General features: G+C 53.6%; 4 protein-coding genes across 4 annotated transcripts; 1 reads left to right on the forward strand and 3 right to left on the reverse strand.

The window, feature by feature from the left end:
- Window positions 1-215: 215 nt before the first annotated feature.
- On the reverse strand, window positions 216-1,078 carry A1O7_00526 (uncharacterized protein; the record flags this gene model as incomplete). The annotated part of the gene is made up of 3 exons (XM_007754567.1): window positions 216-597; window positions 654-996; window positions 1,063-1,078. The coding sequence occupies 3 exons, from the start codon at window positions 1,076-1,078 to the stop codon at window positions 216-218; spliced, it is 741 nt and encodes a 246-aa protein (XP_007752757.1).
- Window positions 1,079-1,592: 514 nt separating this feature from the next.
- A1O7_00527 (T-complex protein 1 subunit epsilon) lies at window positions 1,593-3,340 on the forward strand (the record flags this gene model as incomplete). The annotated part of the gene is made up of 3 exons (XM_007754568.1): window positions 1,593-3,105; window positions 3,157-3,236; window positions 3,287-3,340. The coding sequence occupies 3 exons, from the start codon at window positions 1,593-1,595 to the stop codon at window positions 3,338-3,340; spliced, it is 1,647 nt and encodes a 548-aa protein (XP_007752758.1).
- Window positions 3,341-4,278: 938 nt separating this feature from the next.
- On the reverse strand, window positions 4,279-6,543 carry A1O7_00528 (uncharacterized protein; the record flags this gene model as incomplete). Its single annotated transcript, XM_007754569.1, has 1 exon — window positions 4,279-6,543. One exon carries the CDS (start codon window positions 6,541-6,543, stop codon window positions 4,279-4,281), a length of 2,265 nt encoding a protein of 754 aa, XP_007752759.1.
- Window positions 6,544-15,821: 9,278 nt separating this feature from the next.
- On the reverse strand, window positions 15,822-17,468 carry A1O7_00529 (uncharacterized protein; the record flags this gene model as incomplete). The annotated part of the gene is made up of 1 exon (XM_007754570.1): window positions 15,822-17,468. The coding sequence occupies one exon, from the start codon at window positions 17,466-17,468 to the stop codon at window positions 15,822-15,824; it is 1,647 nt and encodes a 548-aa protein (XP_007752760.1).
- Between the last annotated feature and the right edge of the window lie 204 nt (window positions 17,469-17,672).

Below are 17,672 nucleotides of genomic sequence, written 5' to 3' on the forward strand. Positions count from 1 at the left end.
GCTTGAGTGAGACTCTTCATCTGCACCCCAGACATAAGCCGCCCTCCTGTTCCTGCGCCATGCACAATCAACATCACAAAGCATGAGAAGTCGCGGTCCTAGACGCGTCGAAAGTTCAGAATCACGTCTGGGTGTTAGTACAGTGAAAATGATCGGCGTTCAACCACTGAACGTTCTGTGAGCACATGTGCAATCATCGCGGTAAGCACCATTGCTCACTTGAACTTCAAATGCTCCTCGTAGAACCTAAGCATAGGTCTAGGACAGTGCTTGTAGACCATATCCATGCTGATCTTGGACCGTTTTCCGTTCTTGAACAGGATGTATGCCATCAGCTGTTTGGTCTCTTCGTCGCGCTCGATTGTCTCGACCTTTTCGACCTGGGGCTCCCACTGATCACCCTTCGGCAACCAGGACAGGTCTTGTTCAGCGTCTTTCGCATACTTCGCGCCATTGCGCTTCTGACGCTTGGGTGGTGGAAGATCTTCAGAAGAGGCCGTTTCCCGTAGACTTTGTTTTGATTTGCCCTTCTTCATAGGTGCTTGTGGTATAACCCCAATCCTTTTGTGGTATGCCGCAAGTATGAGACGGGAATGTCTACAAGGCTGCCTTATTAGTCCTGTCACGCTTGACGATAAGGATACAGATCATACGGTAGAAGATGTTCTTCCGGTTCCCACGTGTTTTGCGAAGCCGGATAGCCTTGCCATTTGATGAAGTAGAGAAGTTGTCCCTTGACAAACTTATGGTCCTGGATTGACTCGACATTGTACTCCTCTGCTTCCTCATCTTCGTCGTCCTCTTCATCTTCTTCGCGTGCTTTAGCCTCAGTCGTCAGGTCTTCCTCGTCGTCGTCGTCTTTCGCTCGGCTGGGCGCTGACTCTGCATCGTTGTCAAGGTTGTCCTTCAATTCGCCATTCAGTTGTTGTTTGGCTTCAGTGTCGACGTCGACTCCTGCCTCTTCGTAGACATCGTCGATATCGGAGCCATCCTCCCCTAAACAACCGTAAGTAGCTGAGAAGTAATCTGGGACAACTCAAACGAGTCTGAGCTTCGGCTTACCCGCAAGTCGAGGCATTTTCGTGCCAATGCACCGGTAAACGAGTCAACGAAGAAGCAAGGTATGGATTAATGCGGGAGAAGAGTGTCGCGCATTCTGCGCTTAATGCGCGTGAAATCGAACTCGAACGGCTGCGATGCGATGCGATGGGTGGTGCGGAGGACGATCGAATCTTACGGCTACGCATAGAGCCCACAAAGGAATAAGCGGAGAGGCCTACGGTGGAGTTCGGGGCACACTCCAAAATTTTGAGGGCATGCCATCGAGGGGACAGAAACTCACGCGCGCAGTCCGAGCGGCTCGCTCCTTTCTACCTTTCTACTTAGTTGAACCCTAGTGTAGGAAGAACGAAGGCTGCAGGTCTGAAGAAAGGTCTTGATCCGCTGAGTCTCTGTTGCACATTCCGCTTTCCAATCATTCAACAAGACAGGCTCCACTAATCCTACGACCGCATTCGCTTTGCGCGGCAGAAGACCCAGTCATCCAAGAGGAGTAGGAGCGGTGGAGGTTGGTGTCGGACATCTCTGGCGTTATGGCGATGCAATTGGACCTCTCGCAGGCTCAAATAGCCAAAGATGAGAGCGGACGACCTTTTATCATCGTTCGAGATCAAGGAAAGAAGAAACGAGCGCACGGCACAGATGCCGTCAAGCAGCACATTGTTGCAGCCCGCACGGTCGCCAACATCGTCCGAACGTCCTTGGGTCCTCGAGGCCTCGATAAGATCCTCATATCTCCAGACGGAGATATCCAAATTTCCAATGATGGCCGCACAATCATGTCCGAGATGGAGTTGACACATCCTATCGCCAAACTGATGGTGGAACTCTCAAAATCACAGGACGAAGAGATTGGTGATGGTACTACGGGTGTAGTCGTCTTGGCCGCCGCTCTGCTGGACCAAGCCGCTGATCTGATCGACAAGGGCATCCATCCCATACGAATCGCTGATGGCTTCGACCAGGCATGCGAGGTTGCTGTGGCACATCTGGACCAGATCAGCGACGAGATCACCTTCACTCGCGAAAAGCAGGAGAATCTAATGAAGGTTGCAAAGACGAGCCTTGGAAGTAAAATTGTCAGCAAGGCGCATGACCAGTTTGCGAAGATTGCTGTCGACGCTGTCATGTCAGTTGCTGACCTGGAACGCAAAGACGTTGACTTTGAGCTGATCAAGGTCGATGGCAAGGCTGGGGGCTCGATCGAGGACTCACTGCTCGTCAAAGGCGTCATTGTGGATAAGGACTTCTCTCACCCACAGATGCCCAGTGAGGTGAGAGACGCGAAACTAGCCATCCTCACGTGCGCCTTTGAACCTCCGAAACCCAAGACGAAACATAAACTCGATATCTCCACCGTCGCAGAGTTCCAGAAATTGCAGCAGTACGAGAGGAACAAGTTCATCGAGATGATCGAGATGATCAAAGCTACGGGGGCTAATCTTGTCATCTGTCAATGGGGTTTTGATGATGAAGCAAACCATCTGCTACTTCAGAATAAGTTACCGGCTGTACGATGGGTGGGCGGCCCCGAGATCGAGCTGATCGCCATCGCGACAAACGGCAGAATCGTGCCTCGCTTTGAAGACCTCAGTGCAGAGAAACTCGGCAAGGCTGGCGTAGTCAGAGAGATGGCATTCGGCACGACGCGCGAGAAGATGCTTGTCATAGAGGAATGCGCGAACACCCGGGCTGTCACAGTTTTCGTCAGGGGCAGCAACAAGATGATCATTGATGAGGCGAAGAGATCTCTCCACGACGCTCTCTGTGTCGTACGGAACCTAGTTAGGGACAACAGAGTAGTCTACGGTGGCGGAGCTGCCGAGATCGCGTGTTCAATAGCAGTCGAGGATGCTGCATCGAAGTCCCCGGGCTTGGAGCAATATGCTATGCGGGCCTTCGCTGACGCTCTTGATGCAATCCCGATGGCCCTTGCAGAGAACTCTGGCTTGAGTCCGATCGAGACCCTGGCCGAAGTCAAGTCACGGCAGATCAGAGAACACAACTCCAGGCTAGGTGTCGACTGCATGCAAACCGGCAACAACGGTAATCTATCCACGAACGTCAAGTTCTGGACAATCACTGACAGGACGATAGATATGCGCGAAAACTTCGTGATCGATCCGCTGATTGGGAAGCGCCAACAATTGCTGCTTGCAACTCAGTTGTGCCGGATGGTAAGTCTACGCCACTGTTCTGATGACCTCCACTGACCAACATCCACCAGGTATTGAAAATCAACAATGTGATTGTAGCTGGAAGCGACGACAATGACTTTTAGACCTATTTCAGCGGCATGGCATCGGCATTCCTCGGAGGCCATCAGCAAGAGCCTGCATGGCATGAACAAAAGCTACGACCCATGTACCGATATGATACCCACCCACAAAATGAGATAGAAGAATGAAGGATGATTAAGGCCACGAAAATGTGACTAACAGGATGCTTTCCACCATGGCCAGCGTTGTTCTGCTGTCTGTCCGGCTTGTGATTGGAAGGGCTTGTCCCTTTCACCTTGAATACCACCACGGGGAAGGTTCAAGAGTCTCTAGTGGCGTCTCCAGTAACCCGAAAAGCCAGCACGGCTTTATGCATCTGAAACACATCATGCGCAAGTATCTCTGGCTTGGAAAGTCGTGCAATACCGGCATCCAACCGGGGCCTATGGGATGTGGATGAAGGTCACGTGGCGGCAAGCAACCGATACGGTGTCGCCGCTCGAAACAGTACGGCGAAAAGTGCTGAGCCCTCGTGGCGTGAAGGAGACGTCCAGTTCGATTTGCGCCGGGGCTCCATCTTGAGCTGCTGAGCAGGCGAAGCCTCCGCTAGTATGGCGGTGCACGTAGCATATGTCCAGCCCTATTTTAGTCGACTTGGCTTGCGCACGGCGATGGTGGTGTGACGGGCAATAGTACTGGCGGAAACTCTTGCTTAAGTTGCGACTCGCAGACGCTGCTTTGGCTTCATTGCGCGTTATGCGACAGAATGGTCCGGAACTAGACAAGCCAGATAAGGAAATAGATATCGAACAATAGAAGACGAAAGATAGATGAATGTTCCGTTCGTGTGCGTGAAGCAAGGGGTGATTGAGTCCAAGCATCTGTCTCGCTCTGCCAGTGACATTACTGTGGAGACCCAGGTATTGGAGAACAAAGACTTACAGACCAAGCTATTCACTCGCTCCCCACAGGTATTTCGATCAAAGTCCGGCGTGAAACCTCATCCTTCCTTCTTGACGTGCTTCTTCCCCTGTGCGGCAGCCGCCTCTTTTGCGCTAGGCCGCTTGTATTTCCTCTTCTCGTTCCTGCTCATCAACCGTCTCTCCCTCGTGCCCTGGCCTCCTTCCCAGAACCCACCGACCTTCCGCTGCCTGGTCACGCTCCTACCGCACAGGCCACAGTCGTCACGCCGGAAGCGCTGCTCGCGAGAACACCACCCGCACACCATCCTTTCGGCGCGTTCATTGACATGAGCCTCTGCGGCGTCGTGGCACCGATCACACGGATGCACACGATTACAGCACGAGAAGCGAAACCAGCGGTACGAATGACGGTAGTGGGGACAAGTGCCGTTGTTGGGGAGAGGGGTGCCGGCGGAGATGCCTAGGTTTTCTTTCCTCGGACGGCGCACTGGAATGGCGGCCGCAGCGTGTGACACACGCAGGAATTTAACCTCGTGGATCGTGAACGTCATCTTCGCGTGGCACGAGCGGCACACTTGGATGGGAGTGTCGCCGCGCACCGAGACCACTCCGGGCGGGACCGGAAATGCTGTAGAACAAGACGAGCAGGTCGGTTGAAAAACGGAGGGGAGCAGGTCCGTGATGGTGCAACCTGTTGCTTCGATCGTGCCGGCGCGGATCGTGTTCGCGTGTAACGTGTTGGGCACGTAAAGGAAGGTGAACGAAGTTGAACATTTTGGGCAGGATTCCGTGCGGGTGCTGGAGGCGATGGAACCGGCGTCGTCGGCCTTGCTGCTGGCTTTAATCTTGGAGACATCCGAGAGCGTTTTGCATCGGAGACACTTTACTGAAAGTGACAGGGAGACGAGGGTCAAGAGCTCGACGTTTTGGAGCTCCAGCTGCGGGAAGGAGAGATGAATACCTGTGTCGGTTGAGGTCGATGCTGCTGGTGCAGGAAGTGAAGCACCGCCTTGTTCATCTTCTCCGTCATCATCCTCATCTTCACCTTCGTCTTCGTCATCTTCAGTGTCAGAATAATCGTCTGAATCATAGGAAGACCCGTCAGTTTCGTCCTCTGAACCGTGGCGCTCCCACTCGGGTGGACAAGGAATGAACTTCACGTGTGGGCGTTCTTCCTCTAAGATCCCTCGCAGTGGTTCTGATCCTTCATCCAGCGACGCTTCAGGCTTTGTCTCCTCCGGGGCATCTTGCTTGGTTTGGTCATGGGTCTCGGGAGGCTCCGTAGCGCCTGCCATTTCCGAAGCCATCGTGTGCATATTTTGCGTTAGATAGTTGACATGTGCCATGAGGGTCATGTCGCGTTTATCTCGAACATGCCTCTTGAAGGCGAGTTGGACTTTCTCCACTTCCGGTCCACTCACACCCTTCAACGACACTGTACATGGCTCCAGGTTGTACAGTTTTGGCACCGATAAAGTTACCTCTTTCAGGGACTGAAGGCTGGGAGGAAGTCTGGCTGCCTTGGGCAAGTGTACGGGAATGTTAAAAGCTGTGCCATCAGGCGATCTGGAGAAGTTGGGCATCCGGCTCATGCGAGCCTCGAGTTGCCGGACATCAGCTTGTCTCTTAGCCAGAGCGTCAGACTTCTGGTGCGCTGTCCACGTCCGGGACACCACCGCTACGGATACCGGTGAAGGAGATCGATGCCGAGCTGGTCCTGGTAACGGCTGGGGTGCCTCGTGTCTCTTATCCGCATTAGCGACGAGCTTGATTGTCTGTGCCTTTTCTGTCGTCAGGAATTTCTCTAAGTTCCTGTCCAGGTCGTTCAACAGCGCTAAGAGTGTCTTCTTCGGGGAGCTCGCGACAAGGCTGTCGAATCCCTTTTCCACATTGATCTGGAAGCCTCGTGCCATCTGAGCATTCGTGACTCGGATCGTCGGCTTGCCATGTTGCGGGTATCCGGCCGGAACGGTCAGGCTGCATCGTAGTCCCCCCTGCAATTCGAACGGAAAATCCGGATCCGACGGGGCCAGAGCAAAGGACAAGAGCGTTCCGTCTTGAGTCTCGCTGCGAGTCGGACCGAATCTCTTGAGCACTTGACCTAGCTGAAACTCACGTGGATTGGCCTGCTGGAGCTGCGAGACAGGCCTCTGGCTCGGACTTAGTCGAGTAACGGGGAATCTAGCTGGATGTGGGAGAGCCTGCCGTTCGTCTCCGACCGAAAAGCCTGCCCTGTCTTGGGCCTTCTGCCGGCCAGGCGTCTGCTCTGTGGATGGGGCTTTTCCTTTGCTCTGAACGTGTCTGAAAGGACATTGAGAGCCAACGCGACAACCTACCACCATTTGTCAGAGATGCCATCACGTGCGATGTTGCCCATGTGTGATTGAGTTCCACGAGCGGGTACGCGGTACAAGACGAGCACTATCGTTCTGGTGCGCAGCCAGGCATCAGGCTGGAACCTCTGGAGGATGTTCGACCTGGGGCCGATTGGAGGGATATCGTTTCATGGCGTTGGCCAATGAGAAAATTGAAATGCAAAAGACAGAGGAAAAATACCTTTGTTCGTATTGAAGAAGCGGCATACCCTTGGCTGTGCTTGGGCCGATCTCGAAGGATCAGGTTGTTGATGCTCGGGTTGTGGTTGATGCTCATTTTGGCTGCTGACACGGTCAATTTGGTGGTTGGTGCCTGGATTCGGGCGCAAGTCGCGATCAGCAAATGGAACAAGTCAGCAATCAGATGACCGGAGGGCAGTGTTTCAACGGCTGGACCGTATCGTGCACATCACCCCAGGCTAGGAACAGATTCGACGCGGAGGCGCCTTGGTGTTCGTTTACGCGGGGGCCGCCTTCGAATGGTGGAATTGCGATTGAATCGGGATTAATGCAAGGCAAAAGCGCAACGAGGCGGGCGAACAAAGAAGCTGCAGGCTTACTGAGGCTAGAATCGTCAAGTGACATCTTGTTGATGAGTTGGCACCGTGGCTAGCAGGATGGTTAGACACAAAGATTCCGTTCCTTGATTTGCGCCGTGTCCGTTTTAGGCACAGATGATGAGATCGTCCGGTGTCGGCAGACCAGGTTCGGTTATTGGGACGTTGAGATGAGAGATGCAAGACTTCCGAATCTGATGATGGGTGGAAGGTGGAGACGTCTGCACAGCACGGAGTACAGGGAGATGAAGATCGAGTGACGAGAAGGCAAATGGAGGCGAAGGAAAGGTCAAGTGACTTGAAATGGGGCACCGAAACTCTGTGCCAACGTCTTAAGAGGTGCGACCAGCGCATCAAGGTATGCTTCTCCCGGTAATAAGACAAAGTGATCTGAGATTGAGTCACACAAGCGCGAGAACATCGAGCTGTGATCTTGGCGGCGAGGAGGTCAGTTGTTGTGACTTCTGACTCACTCGGGTGTTGGCTCGCACTCACCTCGCATTTACTTAGGTATTAAGCACTCTCGTTTCGTCTACAGTGACATCACTAGAACGACAACAACGACCACCTGATGACTCTTGTGAATTTTGGTCCTCTCAGCTGTCCGAGCGTGCAGTTGACCTTGTACTCGCCTAGTTACACTGCACTCAGTCTTGTGAGCGAATAATGCCAGGTGCAGACTTTGTGGACGTTTGCAGCCAAGTCCGCTTCGTTCCCAATCTCGGTGCCCCGAGTCCAGGTATACACTACATTGTCGAGAGGACGGCACATGGCCCAACGTGATTGATTCAACTGAACTCACTGGCTGCTCGAGTGTGAAAAGTCACGGCGGCTAGGTGAAGGGGTCGCCTCATAACAGACAGCATCTCCCCTAGCCTCATCACTAAACGCCAAACCCATCTCTTCCTGGAATGCAGTAAGTCAACCCGTCCTATCGTTAACGCAGGGGTATTGTCAACACATCTTCAGTGCGTCGGCTATCTTTGAACTTGCTTATTCTCCGTTAGCTGATGCGACGCTCAATCGGTGACTCGGCGTGCACACCGTTTGACGTCTTGTTCGTCTATCGCCCAGTAGAGTCAACTGAGGAGGTGCGGCGTCCGTTAGCACCCACTGCTTCGACACCCCACGTGGAAGTTCAACCGCCGGTCTCGCTGGGCGCCTTCTGGCACACACCACCCCAGGCCCGTGGGAGGGTGGGATGTCCACTCAGGGTCGTTGCCATACCCTTTCGACTGTCTGGACACCGTATCTGCGGTTCGGAAGCTGCCGTTCCCGGTTCATAACGCCCAGCTCCACAGCCTGGTCACGCGCAACTATCACGCCGTGTTCATAGTACAGTACTTTCTTTATTTCTCTATATCCTGTGCCGGTCAGTCTACGCGTTGGTCAATCAGTTATTCGCGGACAGTTGATAGCTCTTACTGTAGAAAGGCGCCGCCCAATCTGGCCATCAAACTTTGCCCACTGTTGCCTCCGTGCTTCCGAGAGCGTGGGGTTGAGCTCCTAATTCTTTGTCCAAGACTTCCAGTTTACTACAGGTCAATGCAAGAGAAGAAGCTCACATACGGAGTACGTCGTCAGCATGTTCGTCCTTGCTCTCCAGCAGACCCCCAAGAGCGACGGTGGCCGTCTTTTAGACCCAGTTGATCCGTGGACAGTGGCTAATGCGACCTGACAACGTCGCAAGGTACTGTAGGCGCAAGGCCTCCCTATCCACACGGGAGGAAGCGGCGGCTCGATCCTGCGATTGCGTCTGCATACCCATCTCTTCCATGCTCCAATCAACCTGTCACGCCTGTCAAACCGTAAACAGTGTTGAATGTCCGGCTCACCGCGCAGCCCAACTAGTCGGATCCGGATATTTTCATAGAACCTCGCTGTGAGACTGCAACACCCAGTAAATCAAGGATTGTTGTATTGCTTCCAGCCTTCCGGAACCCAGCTTGGTTACTCGGGCTCCGCCATGTGCGACTGTAGGCCCCCCTGGGAAAGTGGCACACAGAGGCCTGATGCTCCCATCTGCATGTTACCAACTCCGAGGAGACGTATCTCAGCCGATCGCCCGTCTATGTTGGCTCGGGCCCAATCTCAAAAAGGACATTATCCGTAATCGCTTGCATGTGCTTTCATGCTTGGATTCTTTCCATCCGTAGTATGGGTCACCCCTGGACCACTTCCAACATCACCAGGGGATGAGCACGGAAAAGCAGCCCCCTCAGCCATTCGCAGCCGGGCGGATAAGGTGGACGATATTGTTGAGATGCTTACCTATCTTGTTCTCTGAGTTGCGATAGCAGTCAAGGATGACACAGGGTCATGGTCAAGCTCTTGAAGAGTTCGACACGCAGGGTGAGTCTGCAGCTTCGATAGGCTCGTCTCGCGAAGTCTGTCGCTCTGGGCGTGGGCCAGACTAGCGGTTTGTTTTTGCCAAACATGGACCTGTATTGCTTCAAAGAAGGATCTACCACTCAACTATCGAAAAGGTCAGCATCTTGTATTCGGTCTCATGCTACATGGCCATGCCTGGACAAGTCAAGCAGTCCTGCTAGCATCGTGGTCGCCTCCTATTGGACTTGTCGACATCCCAAACACTCGCTGAAGACTGTCTGTAATCGTCAAGAATGGCAGCAAGATTAAATCAGTATTCTCGCTCAGGTCACAACAGATGCAGAAGTGCAGGTTTCCACGACGAGCCAGACGCTCGGGCATGGCCAGCCCCTCCCTACACAGTCACCGGCTTCTCTGCAAAACACGTGCTTTCAGAACTAGGCAGGCACAGGTTTGAGACACTGTACCACAGTACGCAGGTTAGTCGTTGCCATGCAATTGGCTTCAGAAATTTAAGTTCATCCTTCGTGGAAAATATTGTTACTCTGTCAAATTCCATCACTCGTCCTTAGAACGCTGGGGGGGACGACGTCGCTGGTTCGAGTCATTTCTCGATGCTACACAGGACAATACCAGGCAGTGAACGGTGCTTGAGTTAAAGCCACTGGCCGGCGAGATCTCCCCGAATCGACGCTGCGTGGAGCAATTCGTCCATCTCTAACTTTCCCCCCACCTCGTAGAACCTTTGGAAGTTGTATCGACCGGGAAACATCCCACTACCTTTCTGGCTACATAGGTTCCTCACGAGTTGTCGAACGAGTTTCAGAATAATACGTAATTATCACTCGGTACGCATCGACTGACAGAGTATGCGCTCTGCTGAGTCGCCCACCGTGGCCAGGTCTCTGCTACATTAGGAACCTCCCGCCGCTCACCACTAACCACAGCTTACTCGCAAGCGCGTGTGACTGGCTCGCATGCCGTACTAGTGAGTGTTGACCTTGACGAGGCTCAAAAACCTGCCTATGCCCCGAGTAGAGTTGCATCAGGAGCCAGCAGCACATGCGACAAAAGACAGACCACCAACCGGAGCGCCAGAAGGAACGAATACGAGGTACGGTTCTCGTAGATCCTTTTTGAGACGGTTCCAAATGCTCCGTACTTTGCTACTCTGTACAACCAAGGCTACGTAAAGTGTATGCCCAGGTGCAAGTGGGCGACGGATTTGCCTTTTCCCCCGCAAAATCAAGGGCCTGTCTGGCTGGGTACTGTGTACAGAGCTTCAAGCTTATGGATGAGCCACGCCGCCTACAGGAATGCATGCCACAGCCTTCCTCCAGGGTCGCGGAATGCCGGCTGCTGGGCTGACGTTGCGGTGTTGCTACCCATACTGGTACCGCAATCCATCCCTTGTACGCGTTTCTCCCATCGCATGAGGCCTGACGAGGTCAAGATGGAGACTTTCACACTCGTCGTTGGCATCATGCCTGAGGCCTCAAGCGACCACGAGAACTTCACCCGACGCATCGGATCCGATGGTCTCAGCAGTTGCTTCTCTCGTCGTGATCGGTCGGAATGAAACGCTGACCTCGGCATCGGAACGCTCTCTTCCCCGCAGAAACGAAGATTCACCGGAACCCAACGTGCTCTACGATTGTCTGTCGGCTTCCATGATCTGAGACCAAGGCACTCCTCACCGCAACGTCCTGACCTCCCTCGGGAGGACTGCGGCGACGTCCAGCACACACCCGGAGACACGCAGAATTTTGATGAAGATTGCGCAAACCCTGACCGACGCCGCCACAGACATTTGATCGTCCACTCTGGCATTTGCCTCTGCCGCCTCTCTTGCCACCAATTACTGTTGCATTATTGCGATCATGCATGAAGAGATCTACGCATCATGCAGAAGTCATCTGTTTGGCATGTGCCAACGGGTCGTCATTTTCGCGGGTAAGCCGAACAGCAGGTGCAAGTGGTGGGTTTGCGTATTCAATGCAGGGTCCTCCCTGTCGTCGGACCGCCACTTTTGTTAATGCATTTCGGGGCGTCAATCCCGAGAGCGAAGAAGAGGCAAACACGGGTCCGTTAGTGTAGCTGTCAGCACAGAGTCACAATACCAGCTTGACAGACAAATAACAGACTCGGTACGAAAGAAATAAGACACGAGTCCGCAGCAATATTCTAGACGCCGTTCAATCAATCAGGCAAGTAGAGTTTGCAGCGGCGCCTCAGTTGGGCGGACATATTCCGGACCGGGACAAAATACGCCGTTTGTCTTGTGCAGATAGATGTGGTTCTCGAAGCAACTAGCTTTGAGATGGCCCTCCGCACCAGGTTGGGGTACGTACACGTCCTTCCTGATCATTGCATGAAGCCTCGAGATTGGCCTTTGCTCCCCTCGCCGACGCCTCAGTCACATTGAGCCGGGCCGGAGCTTCAGGATATTCAACAGGGGCACAGGCCCGACCAGGAGGCGCCTCACTCTACCGTCATGTACCCAGTTCTGAGTAGTGTATGGGGGTAGGCTACCTGTACGATAGTAGCCAGCAATTACCACGGGCAAAGTAGGGCCCTCATCGCTGCGAGACACAGTCGCGATGCGGGTCTGTGCTAATTATTTCCTAATCCGACCTCGTGCGACACGGTATAGCACAGAGTACAAAGTACCCAGACCGGCGCACCGGCCAGAGTCATGTCTAGGATTTGGGGCTCATGCACCCCGCAATCTGGCAACAAGGCCTAGACTCCAACTTCACTGCAGATTCGGCACGTAGGTAAAGGTCCGGGCTCGGCAGATGATCGTCCTTTGATGGACCTTCAGTCAGTATGAAGGGCAGAAGGCTGGCCAACACACTATGGGTGGGTAGATAGTACATGTGTGGTACCTGCTTTCAGAGGCCAAGGTCCACTGATGAACGGACACTACACAGTACGGAGTACACATACAGCCTTGGACGAGGGCCAGAGATGCCCTATCGTGCGATCACTGACCACGTTCCAGAACCTCGAGGAGACTCGCAATGGATTTTCTGGCTGTCTAGACTCTCGACGCTCGACTCTACTGTGTAGACTCGTACCACAGTACACAGATCCTTAGGCCTCCCGGGGACAACGTTCGTCCCAAGGCGGGACTTTCCACATTACTGCTGGGTCCAACTGCTGGCCCAGTCCTCCACAGTTTCTCCACGTTTCTTTTCGGGCCACCTGACCACCTTGCTCAAATTCGAATGTGCCTTGTGAGGTTGCTCTTCTTGCATGCGATACATTCAACAGCACGGAGTAATGCCTGAGGCCTCGTGAGATCGCGCCCTGCACGTCTCGGGTTTCCGGCAATCGACTGACTCGTTGGTTTAACCCGTTGGGGTCCAACCCGGCAAACGAGGGGATATCATGGCGAGTCCTCGGGAGGGTACGGAGTATCTAGGTACCTCTGGGTGCCCTACTCGTAAGGAGTGTTATGCGGCGAAGTACCGCGGTACCTCTCGCTAGGCGATTCGCCTACATAGTCCCAAACATTGCGTTGAGAAGACTTGGTGTTCTCGCTTAGTCGGATGGTGACCTCCTTTCTTTACAGTACGCCTCACTTACTCACTTACGAGACCCAATTGACGTCCCGTGGCGGAAAAGGAAAGGGCTCTCGTAGTACGGTTGACTGTGGAGGTACTCGGTAGTGTATAGTACATGGCTGGGATAACGGCTTCTATTCTGCATTCGCAGCGCTACGCTTCAGGAAGCCCTCGGTACCGATGGTTAGGTGAAGAGCCCACTTCCGGGTGTCTAGGCGGCTATCCCACAGCTCCTGCATTGCGTCCATGATCAGAAGGCAGGTACTCTGTACTCCGTGTTCAGTACGAGTACGGAGTACTCCAGTCGGAGTATCATCTGCTGTGCTGTGTACTCCGTACTTCCATTCCCCATCCGATCTTCTGCTTTCGATTGGGCTGCAGCACCAGCATCGTTATCAACACGCGTGTGGTACCTGCACATAATGCTTCGTATTGGCATGCCATAACAGTGTCAGCAAGATCAAGTACATAGGTCAGCAGCACGCTTGTTCTCTCAGAGGCCCTTGTCCAACGCGACCGCGCTTCATCCATCTCGCCGGCTTTAGCTCTGCTTACCACACAACGCTAACTACTGGCTTCCTCGTAGGCATGCCCAAACCGTGTATTCCGTACTCTGAACGAGTGTGGATGTGCCTTCTAGTAATTTACCCGGAGCCGCGGCTCTTGACAACTCTAAGCGCGAACCGGACGAAGAAGGTGGCAGCCTTGGCGCCGTTGGACGGACTACGTTCCAGGCTGCCTGCTCTGGCACCCATCTGGACAGCACGGGTACTTACGGTGCAGATGTGATTGATGACGAGATAAACTCGTGATAGCGAGAGGGGAAATGATCACAACGTAGGTAGTCCACACGGCCTCATGCACCCTGAGATAAAGACATGAAGCCCAGGACCTTGCCTGCCGTCCGGTGTATCCGTTTCCTTCGTGCAATTGCGAGTCCGGTGTCTGTGAGTTTCAGCATGAGAAAGCCCAAGCCCAAGCCCAGGCCCGACCATTATAACTTTCGGACAAATGTCCGCCCCGGGACTTCACTGTGACTGGCATTCTGGCGCCCGAATATTCAACCTTAAGTTCAATCACAACTCGATGTTTAGGCTTTTAAGCTTTCGGGTCCCTTTTTCTTCAGGTCACCGGGCAGCCCTCTTTACCCAACCTTCACCTCCCACACACCATAACCGGACAGGAGCACGGAGTCGCGGGAGTATACCTACCAGGTACCTTTTTTCCGTGTCCCGTGTCCCGCGTCCCCCGTCCGCATTGCGACTAGGTGTGTTGTACTCCGTAGAGTTACCGCTCTCTCGGTTCACCACCGGGCACCCACCGGGAGTTGACTTGGAATGGGACCATGTCGGAATAGGAAGCTGCCAAAGGCTACCTCATTCCGTCCTCTCACGCACATACCAACTACCTAGCCTCGCTACTGTACAGTACCCGCACAGCGCCAGAGTACTCCCTACTCCGTCCAGGATACGTCCACAGTCGAGTCAGGTTGTTATCTGTTCCGCGCGTCGCCTTTTCCGATGTCTCTTGCTCCAGAACCCTGTACCACGTACGTACCGAATACAGGAAGGAAACACACGGTGCACGAACAGTTTGACAAAGGAGACAGAGACATAAGAGTACACAGTGTATAGTAAGCTCTCGTGTTACGCATGTAACCGTAGGTACGAGGAGGCCAGAGACACTAGGTACCTAGGTAGGTCGCCATGACTCATGACCCGCGTGCCTTCAGCACTCACTCATTTACCCTTATTCACTTACATAGTACTCCGTACTCAGGACTACTACTCAGGTGTGTAGATTACTCACGTTGGAGACGACTTGCTAAAACATGCCGATGCCGGTGCCGTAATCCACCCGTCCTCTGATTTCCCTGTTGGGAAGACGCAGTGTTTGAGCCTTCCAAGGTTGGAAAGGGAGATTGGGGGTTAATTACATACAATAATTACTCTTTGCGGTGTGAAAGTACTGTAGATAGCGCTAGGACTCGCGACTTTGGAACCTTTGGGTAGGTAGGAAGAAGGCCACACAAAGCCTCGGACGGGATGGGCTGCTGGACGCTAGACGCTGGACGCTGGACGCTTTGCTGGCTGGACGGCTGTGCTGTTCGGTTAGCTAGCTTACCGGCCTCGTAGGCTCACGGGCAAATTGGAAAATGTCGAGGTCCTCACATGAGCACACCACCATGCATGAAAGTGTGGACAACTCATCAACGACCGGTCAGCTGGGATGCCGTCCAATCAGCCCCGCCGCCGTTACTTGATATTATTTTTGTGCATGATCATGATCCGTGAAAGAAAACAGCTGAGGGCACTGAATTTTTCTCGGATATTATTGGCTGCTAATGGTAGTGGTACACGTTCGACCGCAATCTCATCTGCCCTCCCCCCAAGACTGCCACCGAAGTATGTAGGCGGAGCTATCAGGTATACAGCAGTATAGTACATGTCGTCGAAATAGCAAAGCAATTACCCGTTGATGGGACCACGACTCGGTTCCAAGGGGCCTCCTTGATGACCGTGAGGTCCTGTCGGATGTACCTAGTTCCCTTGCTAGCAGCAAAACAATCACTTTTGAGCCTCCCACCACACAATGTAGGTCCGAAATGCGCCTCTGTACATGGGATGGGGCTTGGCCACACCATCCTTGCATGGGTTCCACGCCCGCTCATCAGAAAGGAAAAGGTCGTAAAGCACATTAATAACATGATCCGCTCGGAACGCAGACGAGAAAGCTAAAAGCCAAAAAAAGAGTTCAAGCGTGACAGTAGACTCGTGTAGGTGGACTGCTACCATCCCTTGGTGTTGTATTCCCAAGTGTTGTCCACAGTCCAGTTTTCGTCTCTCGATGTGTCAAGGACTGGCGCAGGACCACCTGTTGCTCGGCCTATGGTTGTGAGGTTGGCCATGGATTGAGCGTTTCTGCTTCGCTTGAGGAAAGCGTTAGCCGCGTTAGATTGAACTTTCCTTTCCAAAAGAAGCTGTCTTCTCAAGGACTCGGTCAATTCTGTCGACAACATATGGATCCTGGTTGTTCTGGGTGAATGGGCCAGTGATTTGGACGACCTAGGAGGTGGGACGGCGATGGGCGGTCGGTTTGATGTGTGCATCACCATGCCATCCTCGTCTTCAGGTGAGTTTGCCATCGATGGTCCTTGTGGGGGAGATGACTTCCTCGACCGATATAGGGCAGGTTGGGAATAAGCGTGAGCAAGGCCACCTTGGCCTTTATTGAGAGCCAAAGTCAACATGGAGCGACGTGAGACCAGGTCAGGTCGACTCTCGACCCTTCGGAAGAGATGTGGCTCTTGAGACGGCTTTCCGTCGTCGGAATTTGAGTCCTCCCAGTCATCGGCATCTTCCTCGTCTTCGTCAATGGCTGACTCCATGACTTCGTCGGTGTCATCCTCCTCATCGCTGCTTTCGATGGCGCCTTCGTCGTTTTCGGCGTCCTCTTGAATTCGTCGCTGCGCAATAACGTCCTTGAACGAGGTTCGTTTTGGTTGAAGCTGACTCTTGCCTCCGGACAAGTTCTGTCTGCTCAAGCTTTGAGACAGGGAGCTTCGCTGCGGGGCAGCCTTGACAGAAAGCACTCGCTGCTCAAAGGAAGACTCATCATCCTCGGACGATCCACCGAGAGTGAACATGGCTTTCGATTTGAGGCCGTTCTTGGCTTGGGGAATGAGCTTCGTGGAAGCGACGGGCTTGAGACTTGAGCTGATCGTCCGAGAACGACACGAGGATGCAACTGGCGAGAACCCGTGAACGATGGAGCCGCTTCGGATGAGTCCGTCGGAGGAGACAGAGGTGTCAGAGTCGCGGTGCTCGCTCTGACGCTGAGTACTTATTGTTGCAGTGGTGGTGGTGGAAAGGCATGATTCGGTGGAGTCTTGAAGGTTCTTCACTTGAACCGCATGATCTGGCTGGGGCCCCAGCTCTGACCCGGGTGGAGTCTCTTTCCCGGTTGAAAATGACTTGGTGAAAGGAGGACTGGCCTCCAGGGATGGCGATAAAGGGCCTAGATCGGTCTTCTCTTGTATCGTAGCCACTATTTTCTCGAGTGTCACGGGGCTCAGGTGTCGAGACTTGGAGAGGGAGCTGGCGCAGTCGTGCTGGGAGGGTGATTTCGATCTGTGTCGGATCTTCACTGGTATGGACCTCATTTCAGCCAAGCTGTCACTCGAAGACCATGAGCTCGAGAGTGAAGGCACTTGGCTCGCCCGGGGTGGGTTGTCGATGGGAGTGACGCATAAGGATTCTCTGGACCAAACCCGCCAACTCAGATTCTCTAACCGTGGGCCTTCTTCTAATGTCTCTGAGCATTTGGAAAAGATCGACCACATCGCCATGAGACTGCAGGCGTTGGAGGGATCGATGTGGTGCATCTTGCCCCTGTCGAGGGACAGTACGGGGGGCGCATTTAAGCGCGAAGGCATTTCGACGAAGCTGGTGATTCGTACAGCCGCAGGGGAAGAAGCAGGAAGTGAGTCGGCGCCGAAATGTGTCGCAGCGGAGGATCAAGTAGAGTCGCAGACAGTGAAGGTGCTGTCTGCAAACGGGTGGGAATTTGGTGGGATCGGCTTGTGACGCAATACGAAGACCTCGGGCCGATCAATGGGGACGCTTTCAGACGGTGAATT

Source organism: Cladophialophora yegresii (assembly GCF_000585515.1).
Source record: "Cladophialophora yegresii CBS 114405 chromosome Unknown aczIN-supercont1.1, whole genome shotgun sequence".
Taxonomy (NCBI): domain Eukaryota; kingdom Fungi; phylum Ascomycota; class Eurotiomycetes; order Chaetothyriales; family Herpotrichiellaceae; genus Cladophialophora; species Cladophialophora yegresii.